General features: G+C 39.6%; 1 protein-coding gene across 2 annotated transcripts in view; it reads right to left on the reverse strand.

The window, feature by feature from the left end:
* The window catches only part of CRYL1 (crystallin lambda 1), a 137,714-nt gene that overhangs the window by 91,310 nt on the left and 22,354 nt on the right, over positions 1–24,050 (reverse strand). For both annotated transcript variants that reach the window (XM_077158802.1, XM_077158803.1), the window contains one exon: positions 7,070–7,196. In XM_077158802.1, the coding sequence (XP_077014917.1) occupies positions 7,070–7,196 (127 nt within the window). The remainder of the gene's footprint in view (positions 1–7,069; positions 7,197–24,050) is intronic.

Consider the following 24,050-nt stretch of genomic DNA (forward strand, 5'->3'; position numbering starts at 1 on the left):
GGCACATGAAGAAATGCTCAATGTCCCTGGCCATTAGAGAAATGCAAATCAAAACCACAATGAGATATCATCTCACACCCACCAGAATGGCCATTATCAACAAAACAGAAAATGACAAGTGCTGGAGAGGATGCGGAGAAAGAGGCACACTTATCCACTGTTGGTGGGAATGTCAAATGGTGCAACCACCACTGTGGAAGGCAGTTTGGCGGTTCCTCAAAAAGCTGAATATAGAATTGCCATACGACCCAGCGATACCATTGCTGGGTATCTACTCAAAGGACTTAAGGGCAAAGATACAAATGGACATTTGCACACCAATGTTTATAGCAGCGTTATTTACAATTGCAAAGAGATGGAAACAGCCAAAATGTCCATCAACAGACGAGTGGCTAAACAAACTGTGGTATATACATACGATGGAATATTATGCAGCTTTAAGACAGGATAAACTTATGAAGCATGTAATAACATGGATGGACCTAGAGAACATTATGCTGAGTGAGTCTAGCCAAAAACTAAAGGACAAATACTGTATGGTCCCACTGATGTGAACCGACATTCGAGAATAAACTTGGAATATGTCATTGGTAACAGAGTTCAGCAGGAGTTAGAAACAGGGTAAGATAATGGGTAACTGGAGCTGAAGGGATACAGACTGTGCAACAGGACTAGATACAAAAACTCAAAAATGGACAGCACAATAATACCTAATTGTAAAGTAATCATGTTAAAACACTGAATGAAGCTGCATCTGAGCTATAGGTTTTTTTTTTTTACTATTATTATTACTTTTATTTTTTTCTCTATATTAACATTCTATATCTTTTTCTTTTGTGTTGCTAGTTCTTCTAAACCGATGCAAATGTACTAAGAAACGATGATCATGCATCTATGTGATGATGTTAAGAATTACTGATTGCATATGTAGAATGCTATGATTTCTAAATGTTGGGTTAATTTCTTTTTTTTCCGTTAATTAATAATAAATATATATATATAGATAGATAGATAGATAGATAGATAGATAGATAGATAGATAGATAGATAGATGCTGCCCAAATAAAGAGGAGAAGAAAGATCAAAGGTGATGGAGTTACACAGAGAAGATAGAGTTTAACAAATGAATATGATTTGTTGAATCATTATATTGATATTTCTTTTTGTCTCCACTATCTTAAAGTAGCTAAGAAGTAAAAACCTAAAATTGTGGAATTATAACCCACACCAAACTCTAAAATCTGTTCTACAACTCATTCTTGTGATGTGCTTTTAAATTTATTACTTTTTTGTATATATGTTATTTTTCACAAAAAATAAAAAAGTCTATTGTGATGACTAAAAAAAAAATGGAATACTACTCAGCGACAAAAGGAACGAGCTGCTGATAAACACATATCTGAATCTCAGGTGCATTTTGCCATGTGAAAGGAGGTAGACTCAAAAAGCTGCAGACTGTATGATTCCATTTATATCACATTCTGGAAAAGGCAAAATTATAAGAACAGAAAAATATCAGTGGTCGCCAAGACCTGGAGGAGGGGGCAGGAACATGACTACAACAGGGAATGAGGAAACTTTATGGGTAATGGAAATGTTCTAAATCTTGATGGTGGTGGTTGTGGTTATATAATTTATATATATATATATACATATGCATTTGTCAAATACATATATGTGCATTTGTCAAACTACATAGAACTGTAACTTAGGCAAATTTTCTGTTTGTAAATTATACTTAAATGAACCTGATTTTATAAACTTTCTAAAAATTACATGGGACAGGGAAAGTAAAAGTCAAGTTTCAATGCACAATCCTGTATGTTCTCAGTGCAGGCCCTACCCTTTGCCCTGTTTCTTGAACCACCCACCACGGGACTCTGTCCCTACCAAAAGAGGGATTATTCTGAGTCTCGGTGAACCAAGACCAAAAGTTCAACATGCTTCTATCCTTTCTGAAAACATTTAAATTTCTGAACATCGCATTTCCTATAATTACTGCCCATAAGAGAAAGTTTTGACCAAAATGACTAGAACTTTCTCAATTTTAAAGGCATAATTAAAATGAAAATTCTGATAATATATGTGGATAATATAATTTTCACTTCTACATTTCAGCTTTTATCTTGCTTTTGTGTAAGGAAATGCCATTTAAACTTCATCATTCTATAAATCATTTCCTTGGTTCATAGCAGCTACTGAGCCCTGAAGTCTTAAATTCCAGAGATTAGAGGAAGCCTCTATCACTATGGCTAGTGAGCCTTAATGCTCTTTGAGAGTCATTGCTTTAGATAGGCTTTTCAGAATAAGGTTATTTTTCTAGCAGAGTAGATTTTCTTGCCAGGCAAGATTTGATTCCAAAATTGCACCAAGTTCTAGAAATTCAGGTTTCTTTCTTGCATGTGACCATATTTTAGCTGAGTATTAGGAAACTTTCTGACCCATGCTCCCGCCGGACTTTGGGTAGAAAGCAAATCTACCACTGAGAATTGCACTCACATTTCTGTGGCTTTGAATTTGGGGGCCTCTGTAAATCCTACAAGTGTTGTTGTTTTCAGTTGGAGAGCTGTGGCAAGCGCATGTGTGCATTTGGTGATCCACAAGCTCTGTCCCTTGCCTTTGAACAATTCCCTAAAATAAGGATAATTTTATTTTTATTAAAACATGTCTCCAAATAGCCTAGAGGAATTTTTCTACAATGAGCATTGTTTCCCTTTTACAAGAGTTGATGAGAGGAAGGACAGCTAAGAAGAAGTCTGTAGGGGCTAAGATGAAGAGGTGGTCGAGGTGCCAGGTTGAAAACTTGACAAATGTCAGTGACCTTTTGGACCTCCTCAACTTTAATGGTCTTCTTAGATGGAAAGTTCTTTCAGGTTAGACATCAAGTGTTAAACATACACAAATGTTTGGCAAAAGAAATTATACTTTTATCTGATAAAGCTCTGGGATTTAGAAATGACACAGCAAGAAATGTTCTAAGTTTTAAATAAAAGCCATGGTAAAAAAAATTATTTTTACACTGTGACCCCAATTATATTAGAAAAAGAGAGAGAGAAAATAAACAGGAGAAATGGGAAGAAATACAAATATACAAAAATATTAAATATCTTTAAGATAACAGAACTAAACAGGATTTTCCTAAACTTTCTTTAGAATACAGGGATGCCTAATTCTTTAAAATATATTTCTAATATTCCTGGGTAGTTAGAAACGCTAATATAATTTAACAAACATATAGTGTAGTATTAGGTAAGTTTTGGTTTTTGGGTTTTGTTTGCTTTGGTAATCATAAGATAAGACACACATTCATTAGTTACAAAATTTGGAAACTCAAATTTCCCTATGCATTATGAAGAAATGTGTAAGCATGTCCCCCAAAATCAGGTAAGTCAAAGGGACTGTCAGAACACATATCTTGTGGTTTGTTTGTTTTTAACCCATTTTTTCTTGCCACCTTTACTTTCAGCCTTTTCCAATCTACTGTTGGGCCCTCATTCTGAGACCCTGATCCCTGTTCTCCACCTCTGCCCCCCATGACCCCAAAATCCAGTTGTCAAAAGGTCACGTGAAAAGACCAGTGTTGTCAGGGGCTCTAGGGGAGACAGGGGAGGGTTGAACAAGTGGTGCACAGGACATTTTCAGGACAGGGAAGCTATTCTGTGTGATACTGGAATGGTGGGTACTGGACATTATACATTTGTAAAAAACCCATAAAACAATAAAACCAAGAGTGAACCTTAGGCAAGCTATGGACTTCAGTTAATAATAAAGGTATTGATGTTGGTTGATGAGTTATAACTAAAGCAAGATGTGAATAATGGGGGAGAGGCACATGGGAACTCTCTATACTTACTGTGCACTTTTTCGATAAACTGAAAACTGCTTTAAAAACAAAGTGTACTATTTAAACAAAGCAAAATAAAAGGATAAGACAAGCTCAACTCGTACCTGCAACAAGCCTTCCCAAATTCTCCTGGCTAGAATTATTCTCCTCACCCATCACTGTCTCTGGTTTTATAGCAGGGTTTTTGTCATTCCCTCACCTCCACCCCCCTCCTCCCCCACCTCCTGGTTCAGGGCTGATCTGCACAATAGATGGATCAACAGATGCCATTAAACATGTAAATGCCATGTGAACACACTCATTTAATCCATAAAACAAACACAGACCTTAAGGAGCAATTTCCAGTAACTTACATTGCCCCATGTCATTTATTATAATAACTGTATACGAGCGGCCCCATTTTAAAATAATTATTACTTATTGAGCATTTTTATGTTCCAAATACTGTGCTTCATGAGTTAGAATATAAGGTTCCCCCCACCAAAAAAAAATTATCCCTTAAAAAGGGAATTTATCTTATATTTAAGCCATTATAATGTCCTTGTATTATGGAGGGCACACCATTTTTTAAAGAACAATGTACTGTTTGGGGAAGGCACATTAGCTGAACTAATACAATAGTTAGATTTTAGATGCTTTTAGAAATCCTCCAGTGGAACCTATTTTTTTTTAATGGGACAGGAAGACAAATACTAATTTTTTTGAGGCATAACTTTATAATTCTAAGTGCTAGAAAATTTGCAAATACGCTTTAAAAAAGCACATTAAAAAAAAAAAAGCACCACAGCACACTGTCATGTCATGGAATCAAGAGTATAATACTGCAGGGGGGAAAAACCAAAAATCACCTGACCATTTGAGATAAATCTCCAAGCCATCATGATATTCAGTAGCTCTGCATAGCAAACACCTCAGATGAAAGCAAAGAGGACGTGCTCTGGGAAGCCAGTCAGAGAGGCTCAAAAAGTGACTTCAGGGCGGGCCGCGGTGGCTCAGCGGGCAAAGTGCTTGCCTGCTATGCCGGAGGACCTCGGTTCGATTCCCGGCCCCAGCCCATGTAACGAAAACGGAGAAACAAAATACAATAAAAACAAGAAAATGTTTAAAAGATGTTTCCCTTTCTTCCTCTCTTCCTTCCTTCTATCCTTCCTTCCTTCTCTCTGTCTTTCCTTTAAAAAAAAAAAAAAAAAAAAAAAAAAAAGTGACTTCAGTGAAGACAAAGAAGTGTGAAGTGTGAAAGAGGAATTATTATGGCAAATTTTATATAATTGTGGTGATATATTATATATTCACATTCAGATCACTTTATAGAAGTCACTAAATAAGTTAGATCTGCATGTACTCGTAATATTTCATTTATATCATTTTGTTATTATATAGGAAGGTGATCTTAAAAGGTGGCATTTAAAAAAAAAATCTTCGTACTGGAAATCTAGAGCCTTGCCTTCTGTTAGCGTCTCTGTAGATGTCAGCCTAGATGAAAATTCTCAAAACCAACCAGTGCCAAGGGTGTTTATCCTCGTTTTGCAGATGAGGAAAATGGGATTAGAAGTTAAGAAAACAGCCAATGACGAGTAATAAAATAAATACAAAAATAATAATAAACAATATGGGAGATAAGGGGGTATGGAATGTTTTGAGTATTTTTTTTTCTTGGAGTAATTTGGAAATGTTCAAGAATTGATTGTGGTGATGAATGAACAACTATATGATGGTACTGTGCGCCACTGATTGTACACTTCGGATGGATTGTTTGGTGAGTAAACATCTCTCAATAAAATTGCATTTAAACAGAAAGAAAGAACCCTGCGGAAGTCACTCAGCTGCCAAGTGCAAAGCGTCAGGAGCTGGCCTGGAGCCTACCCAGTCCTAAGGCCCCTGTTCTGAAGCGGCACCTCTCTGGGAGCAAGTTCCCTCTCCTTCAGCACTGTCAGGGCCCCCTGGCAGAGACCTGTCTCAGAAGCCCAGACTCCCCTGAGCACCTGGGGCGCTCCTGGGCCTGGGACCATGCCTGGAAGCAGGTGTGCTCTTCAGAAGCTGGTCCTTTAACAGTGTCCCACCCACAGCTTCCATCAGGGTGAAGCAGATTACATTAGAAGGCCAATTAAAGGAACCTTCTAATCCCTTTTAGGAACCCTCAGCTTTATACAACCTTTATTACATCAAGAAAGACGAATATATTTGAAAGAGGTAAGGAATTGAAAAGCATTCCTCTTCCAATGTTTTGTTTCAAACACACATTTGTTAAATGAACTAGACAACACGTTACAGCCCAGCGACCTGGAACCAGAATCGTCAACATTTGACCTGAATCTCAGAGCAGCTACTGACCATAAAAAGGCGCTCTGGTTTTTTGGTTTGCTTCCAGATTCTCAGCTACATTGTCATGCCGCAGTGTTCATTACAAATGTGTTAAGCTGAGAGAATGCAAACGTGCAAGCCTCGGGATACAAACAGCCAGAAGGGTAATGATTCTTCTGGCTTTACGTAAATCTGCTGAAACCTTGGGTGGTAAGTGTAATATTTTAAAAGACAATTATATCCCTCAGAGTTCTTGGGTAGGGTCGGGAAGGAGCTGCAAGCACAAGTTCCAGGGGTGGGGGTGGGGAGGGGCAGGGATGGCTGAACAGCACACCCAGCTGCAGCACCCATGCTGGAGGGGCTCCTGGCTCTCCCCCCACCCCCACCCCACCCCACCCCCAGCCCTCCACAGCTCCACCCACATCTACCTCCTCAGCTACCCGACCAGCTTCCCCCACTCTCCCTCGGGCTCCCCATCCAGTTCTCCTGGGCCTGGATAGAACTCCGTAATCTATCTGGGTTTATTCAGCTGTGGAAACAATGCCTGGGGATTTTTTTTCTCTCTCTTTTTTTAAGCCAAGTTGTTTGAAAGCCTAAATAGAAATGCTACGAGAAATGAAAAGTTTCTTTTGGCGATTTAAGTTATCAGTTATATATACGAACAAGTATCTAATCTCTCCCTTGATAGGAAGATAAAATAAAAATGTTAGCTGTCCAAAAAAACCAGAGTTTTGCTAAAAATTCTACTACTAACATATCGCGTTATCGAAGTCCTCTGCTGAGAGCCTGCAGAAGGGATGCCTCCAGGATGATGTCTCCTATAGCAGAAAGTGTAATTCTGACCTCGAAGCTACAAAATGCCTCCGCCCCCGCCCCTCCCCATGGGAGACAGACACCTGCCCGGCGCGACGACCTTCAACTCACCTGCACGTGCACGGCGCCCTCTGCTGCGTCCTGCAAGGTAGAGCAGCCACTGATGAGCGACAGCTGCTGGTCGGCGCTTAGGGGTCCTTTCAGCGAGCCCGACTGCTCCAGCAGCTTCATCTCCTTCCTGGGGAAAGGTAGAGAGCCAGCACCGTGAGGCATCAAAAGCAAATGTAAAAGCAAGAGAAGGATGACGGTTCCTCAGAGCACTGAGCACAGAAGTACCACATGACCCGGCAGTCACAATTCTAGATAGGTACCCAAAAGAACTGAAAGCAGGGATGCGAACAGGTACACCAGGTGTTCACGGCAGCATCATTCACAATTGCCAAAAGATGCGAGCAACCCACGTGTCCGTCACCAGATGAAGGGATAAACAGAATGTGGTCTGTACAGGCAGTGGGACGATACTCGGCCATTAAAAGGAGTGACGCTCTGATACACGCGGCCGCTTGATGTCAACCTTGAAAGCACTGTGGTAAGTGAAAGAAGCTAGATTTAAAAGGGCAGGTGTTTCTGTGATTCCACTTAGATGAAATGCCAGCAATAAGAAAATTCATGGAGAGAGAAAGTCGATTTCAGGTTACCAGAGGCTGGAGGAAAAGAGGGGTTAGGGAGTTATGGCTCAGTGGGCATAGTTTCTGTTTGGAGTGATGAGAAAGTTTTGGTAATGGATGGTGGTGGTGGTAGCACAAATTGTGAATGTAATTAATACCACTGAATCACACATGTAAAAAGTAGTTAAAATGGGAAATTATGTGTTGTATATATATTAACTACAGTAAAAATTAATGCTCAAACACACATACACACAAAAAAACAAGCCAAGGATGAACCTAGCCCCAAGGGAGAAAATGGGGACTCGTGATTCTTCCCCACCAACCTGTGGTTATTCCCTAGAGTGGAAGGTTGGAAGGAGGATCCCTTACAATGGCGGCAGTCACCCAGGGCTCCAGGCTCAGAAAAGCCCTGCACACGGCAATGTTAGTGTGCTGGTTTGAAAGGATGTATGTCCCCTGGAAAAGCCATGTTTTTATCTAAATCCCATTTCGTAAAGGCAGAATAATCCCTATTCAATACTATATGTACATCTCCCTGGAGATGTAACCCAATCAAGAGTGGTTGTTTAGCAGGATTAGGGGAGATGTGTCTCCACCCATTTGGGTGGGTCTTGATTAGCTTCTGAAGTCCTATAAAAGAGGAAACATTTTGGGAGATTCAGAGAGAGATTTCTGAGAAAGCCACAAGAAACAGAGTTCACCAGCCAGCGACCTTTGGAGATGAAGGAAAATACATCCCAGGGAGCTTCAGGAAATGGGAAGCCAGGAGAAGAAGCTAGCAGATGATGCCATGTTCCAGATGACAGAGAAGCCCTTACCGTGTTCGCCATGTGCCTTCTCACTTGAGAGAGAAACCCTGAACTTCATTGACCTTCTTGAACCAAGGTATCTTTCCCTGGATGCCTTAGATTGGACATTTCTATAGACTTGTTTTAACTGGGACAGTTTCTCGGCCTTAGAACTGTAAACTAGCAACTTATTAAATTCCCCTTTTTAAAAGCCATTCTGTTTCTGGCATATTTCATTCTGGCAGCTAGCAAACTAGAACAGTTAGTTTTAAAATTCTCTATAAATTTTTAACAAAGGCGATTGCTAACTTTGGATGGTATACATGAGTCCCAGCAGGTGGAGGTGATTGAAGGATACACTGATTGAGAAGTAAACTGGTTAACAATGGTGTAAACATATGCTCGAACTTTGTGCTGCTGCAAAAAGGAACGAAGTTATGAGGCATGCAATGGTGTGAATGAACCTGTGAGACATTTGGGGAGGCAAAATAAGCCAGAAACAAAAGAGCAAATATTTTATGATCTCATTTAGAAAATACTCATAAGAAAACTGGGGCCTAGATTGTAAGCTCTTATAGCAGTCATATTTAGTCTGGAGTGGTAATAATTATTTCTGGATTTTGAGGAGCTGTTTTATACATGCTTAACCTGGCATTTAGAAATAAGAATGAAGGATTAAGGTAATTCAGAGCACAGAGGTAAGGAAGACATTGTCTGTATTTTAGAACTTCACCAACTCTTTGAGACCAAACTGAAGTGTAAGGTTTAGGAGGCAAAAGAGAGAAGAGGCAGACCAAAAAACCTGAGTGAGCGAGTTAATTCCTGTGCTCCCGGGCAGAGCTCACAGAACTCAAGGCAGGGAGTTGTGAGCTCGCCGCTGGGTCCTGGTGCCGGTGGGGGTTAGATGACGTCTAGAAGGGGCAGCACATTTTACACAGCTCGAGTCATGGCGACTTTCCCTGTTTCCCAGACCTAACAGAAAGAAGATTTATTTTGTCCAGAACCTAAATTTCCTGTAGTACATAATCTAACTCAACCTGTCTGAATAGATCATTTAAACAATCCAAACAAAGGGAGCCCAGAATAAGAACGAGGGCCTTTAATCCTGTATAGCTTAATTAATGCTAGATACATCCCAGAGTATATGAAGCAGATAGTCAAAAAGTATTGGTAAAAAAAAAAAAAAAGTATTGACAAAGTCCCTTGAGGAATGGGAGAAAACTTTATCACCAGGGAAACCCTGGATACTGTGTCAAACATTAGGGACACCCAAATCAATAGACCAAGCCCTTAATCCTGAGGTTTGCTCTTGTGCAGCTGATGTATATAGCAGAGAAGCTTATCCTCCCTATACGTATGCCTCAGAGTCACCTCCAGAGGACCTCTTTTGTTGCTCAGATGTGGCCTCGCTCTTTCTAAGCCCAACTCTGCAAGTGAAAACGTTGCCCTCGCCCTCCCCTTGCCCCCCACACATGGGACATGACATCCAGGGATTAAAGTCTCCCTGGTAGTGTGGGAGAGGACTCCCAGGGATGAATCCAGACCTGGCACTGTGGGATCAACAATTCCATCCTGACCAAAAGGGAAAAAGAAATGTAACACATAAAGTATCAGTGGCTGATACCTTACACTTTTTCATGTAACAGTTTTCATCTTTTGGTTCTCAATGTCCTTCAGCTAAAGGCCACATCAGGACCCAACACACCTGCAGCAAGGGAGAATATTCCATGGGGAATTGTGGGATGTCTCAGCGAGAGGGCAGCAGAGCCTTCCGTAGGATGTGGGCTTTGCTTGGGAGATTTGTGGGAAGGTCTAAGGAAGTGAAAGTTGGCTCTAGACTAGATGTTGTCAATCCTATGATTGGGTATCTTCGTATATCTTATCATCAGGGAGGGAGAGTTGAACAAAGAAACAGCTGTAATTGGTAAAGAAGCAGCTATGACTCATTTTACCGAAGAACAGGGGTACTTGCTATTTTATGGGTGGCACAGTGACCTTCTTTTTGTATGTGTAGACAAATGTATGAAGTGGACTTGCTTTCTCTCATTTTAACATTTTCTAAAGTAGCCCCATCTGAAGGTTGCATCCTGTAAAGTTGCTTATGTCCAATAGGAGAAAAACAGGGTCTAACTGTGAATGCTGGGACAACTTCCAGATGCCAGGGGCTGCTCTTTTGTTTTAGTTCTCGCTTTCTTACAGCCATGCATTTTTAATTTTGTCTTAAGCTACAAATTGAGGAAGAGAAACTTTCTTCCTGCTCTCGCTGCAAAAACAAACAGAAAAGAAAAAACAAAGACATGCTGGAATAGAAATAGCTTTCCACTTACAAAAAAGTATCCACTGAAGGGTAAACAAGGCGAACCTCCACTGATCAGACAGATGTAGTCTCTACTGCTTAAGGAGTAGCAAGGGCAAAAAGCAACTGCAGGTCAACATCACACAGAGTACTTGGGACTTTTTAAAGAACAGGAAGAATCTATGAGATATGTAATAAATTCATTAAAAATTCTGACTTTAAAACAGGGCCCCAAAATGGCTATTTAGGAGGATAAGAACATTTATACGATCTTCCTTCTCAGATCTCATAACAGGCAAAACAACTCAGTGTGGGTTACTGACTATCCCCAACCACCATCCCTGCTGGGCATTTTTTATTTTTATATAGAACAGATTCCTTGACATAAAGACTCAAAAGTCAGGTTAAAATATTCAAAACAAAAGACCTTGCTTATTGTGTGCATCAGAGGACATTATCAAGAAAGTGAAAAGAAACCTACAGAATAGGAGAAAATAATTGCTAACCATATATCTGATAAGAATTTAATATCCAGAACCCCTACAACTCAACATCAAAAAATCAAAAAACCCAATCAAAAAATAGGCAAATAATTTGAACAGACATTTCTCCAAAAGAAATATATGAATGGTTAATAAGCACATGAAAAGATGCTCAATATCATTAGCCATTAGGGAAACATATCAAAAGCACAATGAGAAACCACTTCTTCATACCTACTAAGATGGCTATTATTGAGGGGGAACAGAAAATAACAGGTGTTGACAAGGATGCAGCAAAAGAGGAACTTTAGTACACTGTTGATGGGAATGTAAAATAGTGCAGCCATTATAGAAAATAGTTCAGCAGTTCCTCAAAAGGTTAAACATAGAACTACCATGACTCAGCATTCACTTCTAGGTATATATCAAAGAATTGAAAGCAGGAACTCAGATACCTGCATGTACACCAATGCTGACAGCAACATTATTCACAATAGCCAAAAGGTAGAGGCAACTCAAATGTCCATCAGCGAATGAATAAGCAAAATGTGGAATGATGTTCTGATACGTACTACAACATGAATGCAACTTGAGTGAAAAACACCTTGAGTGAAATAAGTCAGACACAAAGGAACAGATATTGTATGATACTATTTATATGAAATAACTAAAATGTGCAAATTTATAGTGACCAGGAGTAGCGTACAGGTTACCAGGGGTCTGGGAAGGAAGAATGGGAAGTTTCTGTATAATGGATATAGGGATTCTGTTTGGATGATGAAGAAATCCTGGTAATGGGGGATGGTGGGTGTACCAAAACATTGTAAACGTGATTAATCCCATTGAATGGTATACTTGGGAGGGGTTGGGAGAGGAAATTTTAGGTTGTATATATGTTTTCACAATTTAAAAAAAAGATACCAAAGAGACCTACAATTGAATGCAATACACCACACCATTCTGGTCCCAAAAAGACATTAATGGGACATATGAAAAAACTGGAATATAGACTGTAAGCTTTATGTCCATGTTAAATTTCTTGACATTTATTTATACTGATAACTGTATTTCATGTGGTGATACAAGTGAAATCCTTGGTCTTAGAAAATGCACATGGATATATTAAGTATTCAAGGAACTTGATGTATACAAGCTACTCTCAAATGTTTAGAAGATAGGTGAGTGGGTGGATAGATAGATAGACTGACAGACAGACAAAACAAATGTGGCAAAATGTTAAAATTGGTACATCTGGGTATCTGGGTGGTAATGGGGTAGGTTGGAGGTTTCTGTATGGGTTTTTATTATTTTTGCAACTGTCTTGTAAGTTTGAAATTATTTCAAAGTTAAAAATTAAAAAGGGAGTGCTGGGGAATTAGATGAAGCAAGACAAAACGAGGATGGTTGTTGTTTTCTCTTTTCTTGTAGATGTTGGACATTTTCATAATAAAAAAGTTTTTCAAGAAAGAATGTATCAATATTTTCTTTTACAGCTTTTGGATTTTATGCTGTACTGCAAAAGACCTTTTGGACTCCAACCTAATAAAAATATTTTCCCAAAGAGGAGAAAAATATGTTTCTTATGTAGTCATCAGGATACTTAATATTAGTTCTGTAGGATAGTGTGTGGTGTCTCAGCAACCAATTAGAAATTTAGGATTAATGAAAATTTGATAGCGAAATGAAAAAAAAACTAGTTCAAGTTGAGGGCCAGCTCAACTTAAACATCATAAATAGAAATACAACAAACAAGGGAGCAAGAAGAGATTCTCCATTAAGAAGAAAAGGAAAAGCAAAAGTTTACTGGCCCCGGAGGTTCCTGTGAGCATGTACAGTAATGTGCAACAAATTTCCCTGAATAGAGTCTGCATTCATTACCTGCATTAGCACTGTTAGGAGAGAACCACATGACCCAAAGATTCATTTTTCACTTCACAATATTTTTTGATCCTTGTTTTAAAGCTATTTTAGTAAAGCAGTTGTATTAGTTACTTTTTACTGCTGTAACAAATTAACACAAACTTAGTGGCTTAAGCAATACAAATTTATAATCTCACAATTTGAGAGGTCAGAAGTCTCAACCAGTTTAAACTTAAGATGTCGGCAGGCTGTGTTCCTTTTGGAGGTTCTAGGGAAGAATCTGTCCTCCTCTTCCAGCTTCTAGAGGCCGACGCATTCCTTGGCCCGTGGTCTCTTCCTCCATCTTCAAAGCCAACACTGTAGCATCTTCAAATCTCTCTCTCTAACCTCTGCATCTGCAATCACTCTCCTCTGACCTTCCCACCTCTGAAGGGCCCTTGTGATTATACTAGACGAATCTGAATAACCCAGGATACGCTCCCCATCTCAAGAGTCTTAATTTAATTATAACAGCAAATTCCCTTTTGCCATGTAAATTCACATATTCACAAGTTCAAGGGATTAGGACATGGACATCTTTGGGAGGCCATTATTCTGCCTACTACAGCTGTTAAAAATATTTTAGAACAAACAGGCTATGTAATGTTGAGAGAATTCCTGTAAAATTTCTGTCCAAAATGCACTTATCATTTATTATTCCTCTACAGCACAGAGAGGAACTTGCCTATTTTGAAGATACTACTCCACCACATTCTGGCTTCCACTGACTATTGAGATTTATTGTCAGTTTATCATTCCTTTGTAGGTAATCTGCCTTTTCTGTCTAGCTGCTTTGAAATATTTCCTCTTGGTCCTTATTGTTCTATAGTTTCACTATGAAGTATCTAAGTACAGATGTCATTTTAATTTTCCTGCTTGGGTCACTGTGTTCTTCCAGAACCTAATGATTCATGCCTTTGAGTCTCAAAAACTCTGAATCATTACATCTTCATAAATTACTTATTTCCCTATTCACTCTCTTTCAGACTACCAATGAAATGTACATTAAGCATTCTCTCTCTATCCACCGTATTTCTTACTTTTATTTCACATTTTGAATCTCTTTAGCTCTCTAAATCGCACTCTAAATAGTATTCTCAGATCTGACTTCCAATTCACTATAATCATAATATTTAGTTTCTCATGTGTTTTGTGATTTTTGGTTGTGAGCGCATTTTCATTAAATTGTATCTTTGGGAATTCTTTGCGCCATGCGTTTAAAATACATTATTCTGGAGGATGATGTATATTTTGCTTGCCCAAGCATTTGGGGGCACCACCAAGCAAGAGACAATCGAAATTCTTGGCTTGGGGCTTTTCAGACCACATAGGTAGTGTGGATTTGGGATCTAAAACTCTAAAAGGGCTGGTTTATGGTATAAATTCTCAGAGAGACTCTTTCTCCCCTCTCCCCAGTATCAAGGCCAAGACAGACAAGCCTCCGATTGTGGGTTAGAGTTACTTTTTCCTATTTCTCCTTTTAACAAGGATGGAGCCCTTTGGGAATATAAGCTTCATTCGAGGGTCTGCAATTTGATTCCTCCTCTTGAACAGACGAAGGCGGCTATTAGAACCAAAGATCTAGAGTAACAAGACAGGCAAATACCCTTAGAACAATCACCAGCTGTAGCTCTCATGTATCTCTCTGGATGTGTGCTCCCAAACATGGTCTCTGAAAACTTTCATTACTTTCTTTCCAGCTCAGTTATGCATTAAAAAACAAACAACGAAACTTTTAACTATATATTCACTCAATATTTTTAAATTTCTTGAAGTGGAAAGTATTTTCAGGATATCCACTTTACCATATAGCCAGTTACTCTGTTAGGTTTTTTCTGTAAAGTCTAATATGTTTGTGCAGATATGGTGTTTGTGCATTTTATATTTAATGACCAAAAGGAAATATTAACCATCTTTATTTTAGTAATGATGATGTTATTCAAAGTGAATATGAGCTCTGCGATACAAATACATTTTAACACACAATCATTAATGGAATAATTGTGATTCTTCATATGCACAAAGAAGAAAAACAGTACAGATTTTTTAATTACCTTTAAAAAAATACGGTTATCAATGTCAACTACTCTTTTGTTTCCCAGTTTTGCCCATTTGGGAAAAAAAAAGAAAACATTACACACACACACACACTTACATACTCATATATAGAATACCTGAATCCAACTTGAAAAGATCTAGAGATACATATGAAATGCATCAAATCAGAAAAAATGTTTCTTTTTTTAATTGAGTCTACCTTATTCATTTAGGTGCCAAAGAAACCAAGGTTTACAGACTTTCCAAGGACATAAACTTTTTAGAAGTCTGACTGGGACTGAAACCCAGTCTTCTGACACTTTCTATTAAACCACATTTACTAGGAGCCACTTATTCATCCTTAGTCTTTCTATTAAACTACAATGTCAGTCTCATTTTTTTAAAAAATTCTTGTCAGTAGGATATTGCCTAAATAGGATTAATTGGCACAATTTATTGGCTTAGATTCTGACATTACAAGGTATGCAATATACTAAAGAAAATATACGAAGAAGACTTGCATTCATTCCTCTTTCTTAAAAGTTGCTAACCCTTTCATCCCAGTCTCTCTGGCTTGTTCTTAGACTATAGGCCTCCCATTTTCATTCAGAGAGGAGCAGTGTCCCTACCAAACCCACTGTCATCTTTCAGCATTTCAATACCAATAGGCTGCCATAATGGGTCCTCTGGAAGCCAAATAACTTGGCCTCAACTGACTGGACCTGAGATGGGAAGCTAAATTTAGGTAGATACCTCCAGGGTGTCCAGCAGCCTGCCTTAAGAGTTCAGACCAATGGGAGCCTGTACTGAATGGCATCTGGCCACTCCTGTCAGCTCACTGGGAAGTCTGAACAACAGACCCACAAAGTGAAATGGTCAATATGAGGAAGAGCAATAGAACCCAGAAGTTGTGCCCTCACCCTCTACATGGGACAAGATTCCCAGGGGTGTAAACCTCCCTGGCAATGTGGGACAGAAATCCCGAGATGAGTCAGGACCTGGCATCAAGGGATTGAGAAAACCTTCTTGACCAAAAGGGGGAAAAGAGAAATGAGACAAAATTAAGTGTCAGTGGCTGAGAGATTTCAAACAGAGTCTAGAGGTGATCCTGGAGGTTATTCTTATGTTTTATATAGATATCCCTTTTTTAGTTTAAGGTGTATTAGAAAGGCTATAGGGAAGTGCCTGAAACTGCAGAGCTGTGTTCCAGTAGCCATGTTTCTTAAAGATGAATGTATAATGATATAGCTTCTGCAATGTGATTATGTAATTGTGAAAACCTTGTGTTTGATGCTCCTTTTAACTAGGGTATGGATAGATGAGTAAAAAATATGGATAAAATAAACAAATAATAGGGGGAACAAAGTTAAATTGGATAGATGGAAATACTAGTGGTCAATGGGAGGGAGGGGTAAGGGGTATGGTATGTAAGAGCTTTTCTTTTTTTCTTTTTTATTTCTTTTTCTGGAGTGATGCAAATGTTCAAAAAAATGATCATGGTGATGAATACACAACTATGTGATGATATTGTGAGCCACTGATTGTACACCAGGTATGGAATGTATGTATGTTAAGATTGTTTATGCGTTTGTATGTTGTTTTGTTAATAAAAATATTTAAAAAGAAATCAGTAGTTGAGTCACTACAATGTGGCCCTTAAAAAGGCAGGACTTTCCCCTCCTAGGTATACACTGCTCAGAATTGAAAGCAGGAACTCAGGTACTTGTACACCCATGATCACAGCAGCATTATCCGTGATAGCCAAAGGTAGACGCAACCCAAGTGTCCACTGACAGATGAAATGATAAAGAAAATGTGGCATATACATATGATAGAATATTATTCACCCTAAAAAGGAACGAATTCTGATACATCTACAGCGTAGACAAACCTTGAAGACAGTATGCTGAGTGAAATAAGACAGGCACAAAAGGACAGATATTGTATAATTCCACTTATCTCAAATATCTAGAACAAGCAAACTGACAGACAAGAAATGAGATTAGAGGTTACCCGGGGTGGATGGAATGGGGAGCAATTGCTTAATGGGTGCAGAGTTTTGTTTGGGGTGATTAAAAAAGTCTGGGTAATGGATGATGGTGATGGTAGTGCAACATTATGAATATAATTAGCACCAATGAAACGTGTTCTTGGAACTGGCTAACACAGCAAGTTTTATGTTATATAGATGTTACCACAACTTTTTTTAAAGTAGGACTTTAGAATAAGACCTACTTATAAAACATCCATGCCTAGAACTGCTGCGGTTTACCGAAGGTGCTGTCTACCAGAGCCCGGCTACCCCCTGAACAATGTCCCATTTCTGACACAGACATCTGGTGGGAGAGGTGGCTTCCTGTATCCTCTGCTCCCTTCCATAGCCTCATAACCAATCCCCATCAACAGAGGTATCTGCAAACCTCTATCCCTCATAGCCTGAAGGGACCTCGGCACCTACTTTGTTTGGATGTTAGACGGACCTACTGGCTGAAGGAAATCACAACACATCGGAATTACTCAATTTTAAAGCATATGAATTAGAAGGGTGCATGGGTGGTTCAGTGGTAGAATGCTCACCTTCCATGCGGGAGACCCGGGTTCGATTCCTGGGCCATGCACCCCGTCCCCCCGCAAAAAGAAAACGTAAAGCACATGAATTAGAACCACTGTAATGGCTCAACAATTGGGCTAAAGTTCACTACACTGTCCATGAATGTAACTAGAATAAAAATGTTCATATATCTGAAGAGCAATTTGCAGCTACAAAACCAATATCATTTTGCTTAAACTAAAAGTATTTATTTGATTTTAAATAAGTGAGAAATTTCATAAAATTATCCTATTCCAACTCTATGACTATTTCCTTTTCACAATTTATATTAAGAAATTTAAAACTATATGAAAAATAACAAACACCCCATAGTTCTGCCATCTAGAATTCACAGCCACCAATTTTGAAATATTTGCTTCTGGTCTTTTTTTTTTAAATAAACAAAGCATTAAAAGATAAAGATAAAATTATTTTAGCCACCACCCCAACCACACAAACAACCATTTTGTACTGGGGTCTCAGGTGGGATTTTCAAATGCCAAAGCCTGGTGACAGAAGGTTTAACCATTTCGTCCTTAAAGGAATTAATGTCTGAGTACCTAACGTACAAAAAATCACCTGCCTCAAGTCTGAGAAGGCCAGCGGTGGATCTTCAAATCTTGTTATTAATCCAAAGCAAACTTTCCCCTTCCTTCCAAAAGTGCTACTGAGGTAAAAATAAACTGGCGTCCAGGAGAGTCTCTTGTTCCTTAGATGAGCACCTGCTCTGTAACCCTCACTGTCACCTTCCCGAGGGAATCAGTGGAAGGAGAGGACGGCAACCTGGAGACAGGAAGCAGGAGCAGAAATAGCCACAGTCAACGGCCCCTTTCAGATCACACTCGGGATGAAGAATCTACAGGAGCAGTTTCCCTGCAGGGCTCTTCCTCCGCCTCGGCAGAACACAGAGGAGAGCAGAGAACTTGGACCTGAGAGAAGACAGGGTCCCATACTGACCCCCTAGGTGGCTGCAAACCCCAGGAACCTGCGTGTAGGTATCTGCAGGGAAAACCAGATGAAAGGTTTGGAGGAATTTCAGACACATTCAGAGAGATCCCTCATGTTCTCTTCAAGTTCAACAAATCTATACGCCACAAATCAAATCCAGCCATTTGGCAATGTTTTGTCCTAGTTAGACTAATTCCAATTATTTTGAGTATGTCGGAAGATCTTCTGGCTCTAGCTCCATAAAAGAACTACGTATGCACTTTGGAAACATTTAACTGTTAACCAGGATTTTCGAGAGCCTTACATAAAACAAGAATTTTTTCTGCACTGCATTCTCGAATGAAGAGTTTTACAAAGTCCATGAGTTTATGGCTGTACTGTACAAAGTCTACCTCTAGAAGGCAGCATAACACTAGGACTCAAAGTGTTCAGCTCCTGCTTGGGCAGTTTAAATTCTTATTTAAACTTAGAGAAAAAGAAACGTTAACGATCACCGTATGGTAGGATAGGAGAGATTTTTAATAATTTATGCTTCTATTTTTTAAGTTTTCTTCAATGGAGCATTTATTAATTTAAAAAAGATAAAGACAATGTATTTTCTTTTTAAAAGGAGGGGGCACTTTGACATTAAAATTTTTTTTTTAACTTGATTCTTCTAGAAGGGAAAGAGGGCAGAAGTTCATCGGAAAAGAGTTTCATATGAACTAGAACTCAGAAATAAATTGATCTAGGGAATAATGAGCTAGAAAATAATTTTTGCTGCTAACATTCAATCAATTCATGCAATAATCTGGGCCTGGACGTCCAATTACACATGGTAGATAAGACACATATATTCATCTCCACTCCCTCCAGAAATTTCAGCAAAAACTAACTAGGGAATCTCATGAAAGGAATAAAAGCCCACAAGGTCAAAGGCAGCAGCAGAAGAAACAGTGACAAAAGACGCTAATGTTTTAGAAGATGGAAAATAAGTGAAAAAGTGGTAAATTGCTCAGTGGCATGGAGAAAGCTGAAAATGAAACGTGGGCAAGAGAGAATGCCAATGAGAAGCAAGCCAAGGTGCCTCCTAAAAGGCCTGGAAAAGGTACCAGAAATGCGAGCAGCATGAGTGAGGGAGCTGAAGAGTATTTACTCAAAGTCAGGCCAGCCTGGTTGCTGGTGAATGCCCACCCCTCCCCACGTCCAGAGAAAAATAAATGAGAAAGCACCAGGCACAGTGGAGGGCAGGGATGATGTGCCGAAAGAAAGGCTGCATGGTTAAGGTAAAGTATATATACTGACTGGTGAGAACCCCACGATGTACACACACACACACATACACACAAACACACAAATACACACACATTCACATCACCAGACCTTTTCCATTGTTCAGCAATGAGAATGCTGGAGGGAGATAGGCAGATTCTTTTCTGGGGAAAAGACTGGGAGACTTATTGGTTCAAGCATTTAAAGAAAGCTTTGTCTAATCACTTGCTGACCATACAGCTAAATGAAACAAAGCTAATTCTGCGTGGGGAGAAAAACAACTGAAATGAAGCAATAGTTTGAACTGTCTCGATGGCAGCCAAACAACGGCAGGATCTGTGAAGACGCAAATGAGTCAGGTTGAATGACCTGGATGTACCCAACAGCCTGCTGGTGTGAACTACTGGCCATAGGACCTCAGGTCACCTCTGAACTTTCCAGTCCAGGTGGGTTTAGCAATAGTCAAACTGCTCCCCTGCACCTCCTCCTAGGAGAGCTTCAATTCAGCTTTTAAAGACAGGTTCTTCCCCATGAATCAGGAATATACCTCTCCAGTCATTTTAGTCTTCGTTACAGTCCTTCAATGAAATTGAAAACAGTTCTCCAGGAACATCACACATTTTTCTTATATTTATACCTAGATTCCCTGCATTTTTTGCTAACTATACCACCAAAATTGTTACTGCATTAACTTAGTTTCCTAAGGCTGCCACAACAAAGTCCCACAAGCTGGGTGGTTGAAAACAACAGAAATGTGTTGTCTAACAGTTCTGGAGGTGGACAATCCCACATGATGGTGACAGCAGGACCCTGCGCCCTCCTCAATCTGGAGGGGAGAATCTGTTCCAGGCCTTGCTTCTGGTGGTGGCCACAATGTTTGCTGTTCTCTCTTTCATTCATCACATGGCATTCTCCCCTGTGTGTCTGCCTGTGTCCACATTTCCTCTTCTGATGAGGTGACTAGTCATGTTGGATTAAGGGCTCACCCTACTCCAGGGTGACCTCATTTGAACTTGCCTAGTTTCATCTGTAACTGGCCCTATATCCAAATAAGTCACATTCTGAGGTGCTGGGGATTAGGACTTCACCATATCTTTTGGGGAAAATAATCCATAACATATGTCTTCTATGTGTTGCTGATGTATAGAAATAAAATTGGTTTTTTTCCTTCCACCTGCATGGGCTGCTCCATCCTTGGAATTTTATCTACAAAGCCTACGTTCAAATTTCATCTTTTCCATAAAGATTTCACTTTGAGTTTGGCTGGAACTACTCAACTTCTGAAATTTCATGGCATGTTAATTGCATTACTCATACATCACTGATTTTCTTTTGCTACCTGACAGTATGGTCCTTGAAATCAAGGACTGGGAAAATAGTTCTGTGTTGCTCACTTCCTACAGAAGTGGAATTCCTCTGGAGAGCTGTGGCTAAACTAGAAATCCTCCAAACCCTAGAATCAGCAGAGGACAGCAGGCTAACCACAGAAGCCAGTCCAAGGCTCAGCGTGTCAGTTATCCATCAATACTGGCTCACAGTTCTGCTGGTTGGTAATTTGGGTGGGGCTCAGCTGGACTCACTTATGTAGCTGCAGTCAGATGGCCTGGGACAGTGGGTCTCAGACAGCTTCAATCCTAAGTCAAGCAGCTGGTACTGGCTGTCGGCTAGTGCTGGCTGACAACTGGGCACAGATCTCTAGCTGCTTAGCCCAAGCTTACTGACATGATGAAGGAAGGCTCCCAACAGCAAGAGTAAGCAAATCTCAGAGTGTAAGTGCTATTTAAGCTTCTGCTTGCATCATGTTTGTGAATGTCCCATTTGCCAGTGCAAAACCAAGGCCAAGCCCAGATTCAAGGAGTAGAAAATAGACTCCATTTCCTGTTGGGGGGAGAGGCAGAATCACATTGCATAGGGGCATGCATACAGAGATGGAATGAGTTTGTGACCATTTTACAATCTTCGATATTGTTTTTCTAGACAAAAGCATATATTGAAATTAAAGGTGATTTCCAAAACCAGGAGAACAGATGAATCAGGAAAAGTCCAGATCAAAACAGAGTCAAAATGTTTAAGCAAGGGCATAGATCTGGGTCAGCAGGTGCTGGGGGTTAAATCATGCCCCCCACAAAAGACACATTCAGGTCCCAAACCCTGGTCCTGTGGGTGTGACCCATTTGTAAACAGGGCCTTTGAAGATATTATTAGTTGAGCTATGCCCAAACAGAACGAGGGGGGCCTTAACACAGTATGGCTGACATCCCTATAAGCCAAGGAAATCAGACTTGGAGGGAGAAGACAGGGGAGAAGAAAGAAATGGAAGTCAACAGAACCTGAAAGAGAAAGAAGATGCCGCCATGTAATTGCCATGTGACAGATAAGCCAAGGTCCACGTGTCACAGGCCTAGAATACCACTGTGTCTGAGGGAAAAGCATCTTCTTCCTATGTCTTGATTTTTAATTTCTCCTAGCCTCAAAACCATAAGCCAATAAAGTCAACCCACTATATGTATTTGTTTCAGCAGGTAGGAAACTAATACAGCAAGTTAAAGACAAGTCTAGAGACCCAGTTAGTATAGAGATCTGAGTTCAGGGGACAAGAAGTTCACTTAGGAGACAGAATACAAGACAGCTGTCTAGTTTCAGAGATTGCTAACTAACAGGTTTATTAAACCCTGATTCATTTCAGGGTGGATTTAAGTGCCAGAGGGACCATCCACAGAGGGTCGCGAGATGGTTATGGAGAAATTATAATGGTAGAGTATAAGTACCAAAAGACAGCAAATTCAGAAGGAGGCTCAGGCCAGGCAGCTTGTTATCTGCCTCAGGAATGGGGTGCTCGCTGGGGTCAACGTGGCCCCTGCCAGGGAACTCTGATGCCCCAAGGGCCAGGATGGCCCATTCCTATGTGGAAATGAGACTGGCTCTAAACTATAAAAGTAAAACACTCTTCCTCTATTGGTACATCCTATAACTTTGTTTATTTGGTTTTTATTTTTCTTCTTAAAACCCTGTACTCATCCTCTCAAATTCTTACTTAAAACTGAATACGTGCCCAGCACCAGCTATTCGATGGAGAACAAAAACAAAGTAGTGAAGCATCTACTAACAAGGTTTTCCAAGGTCATGCCACCCTTCTATTATGAGATGTAAATATGTTCAGTTTTAGATTTCTCGCTTTGCCACCCTATTAGCAAAAGATTAGTCTTGAGTGACAGGTTGCTGTTTTTTCAAATTCACCAAGATCCCTTGGCATTCCTTTTGGCTAATCTATGACAGGGATATTTTAGGCTTGGGTTTCTGAACCTCAAAGGCCCACAACCAATCCACACGCTGTTGTTGACATGACCCAACATCATTGTCAACCTTCTCATTAACAACATTTACTTATTGAGAGACGCAGCAATAATTCTTTCCAGGCTGAAAAATATTTTTGAAACTTGGAGCTCATGCAACTGACAAAGATACCTGCAAAAATAAGGTTTGAGCTAAATCCTCTCTCTGTACATGATAGCAGATTTGAAGTTCTGGTAGCTTTACGTAAGTCATTCAAGACCAAGAATTTAGTACTCCTTAGGAGAAGTAATACGAAACAACTCAACCTGATTTCCTGAATTTATTTGTTAGCAGTAATTTGATAAGAAGTAGGTCACAAGAGATCCTAAAATCCTCACCCCCTGCCAAAGAAGTATAACCAGTTCTGCATATTTACATTAACTCAGTTTAAATGAATATGAGTTATAAAAATAAAGTCATGCTGTTAGGAAAGATCTGTGTCTAATCTTTTAAAATCTTAGATACACAAAAGTTCAGTATATTTGCTTCTTCTATAATATGGCTTTTAACAGAAATAAATTATTTTGTTTTTTTTTTTTTTTTTTTTTTTTTTTTTTTTTTTTTTTTTTTTTTTAAGGAAAGACAGAGAGAAGGAAGGAAGGATAGAAGGAAGGAAGGAAGGAAGAAAGGGAAACATTTTTAAACATTTTTTCTTGTTTTATTGTATTCTGTTTCTCCGTTTTTGTTACATGGGCTGGGGCCGGGAATCGAACCGAGGTCCTCCGGCATAGCAGGCAAGCACTTTGCCCGCTGAGCCACCGCGGCCCGCCTATTTTGTTTTTCTTAATTAAGCAGAG

The sequence above is a fragment of the Tamandua tetradactyla genome, chromosome 4 (assembly GCF_023851605.1).
Source record: "Tamandua tetradactyla isolate mTamTet1 chromosome 4, mTamTet1.pri, whole genome shotgun sequence".
NCBI classification, from domain to species: Eukaryota; Metazoa; Chordata; class Mammalia; order Pilosa; family Myrmecophagidae; genus Tamandua; species Tamandua tetradactyla.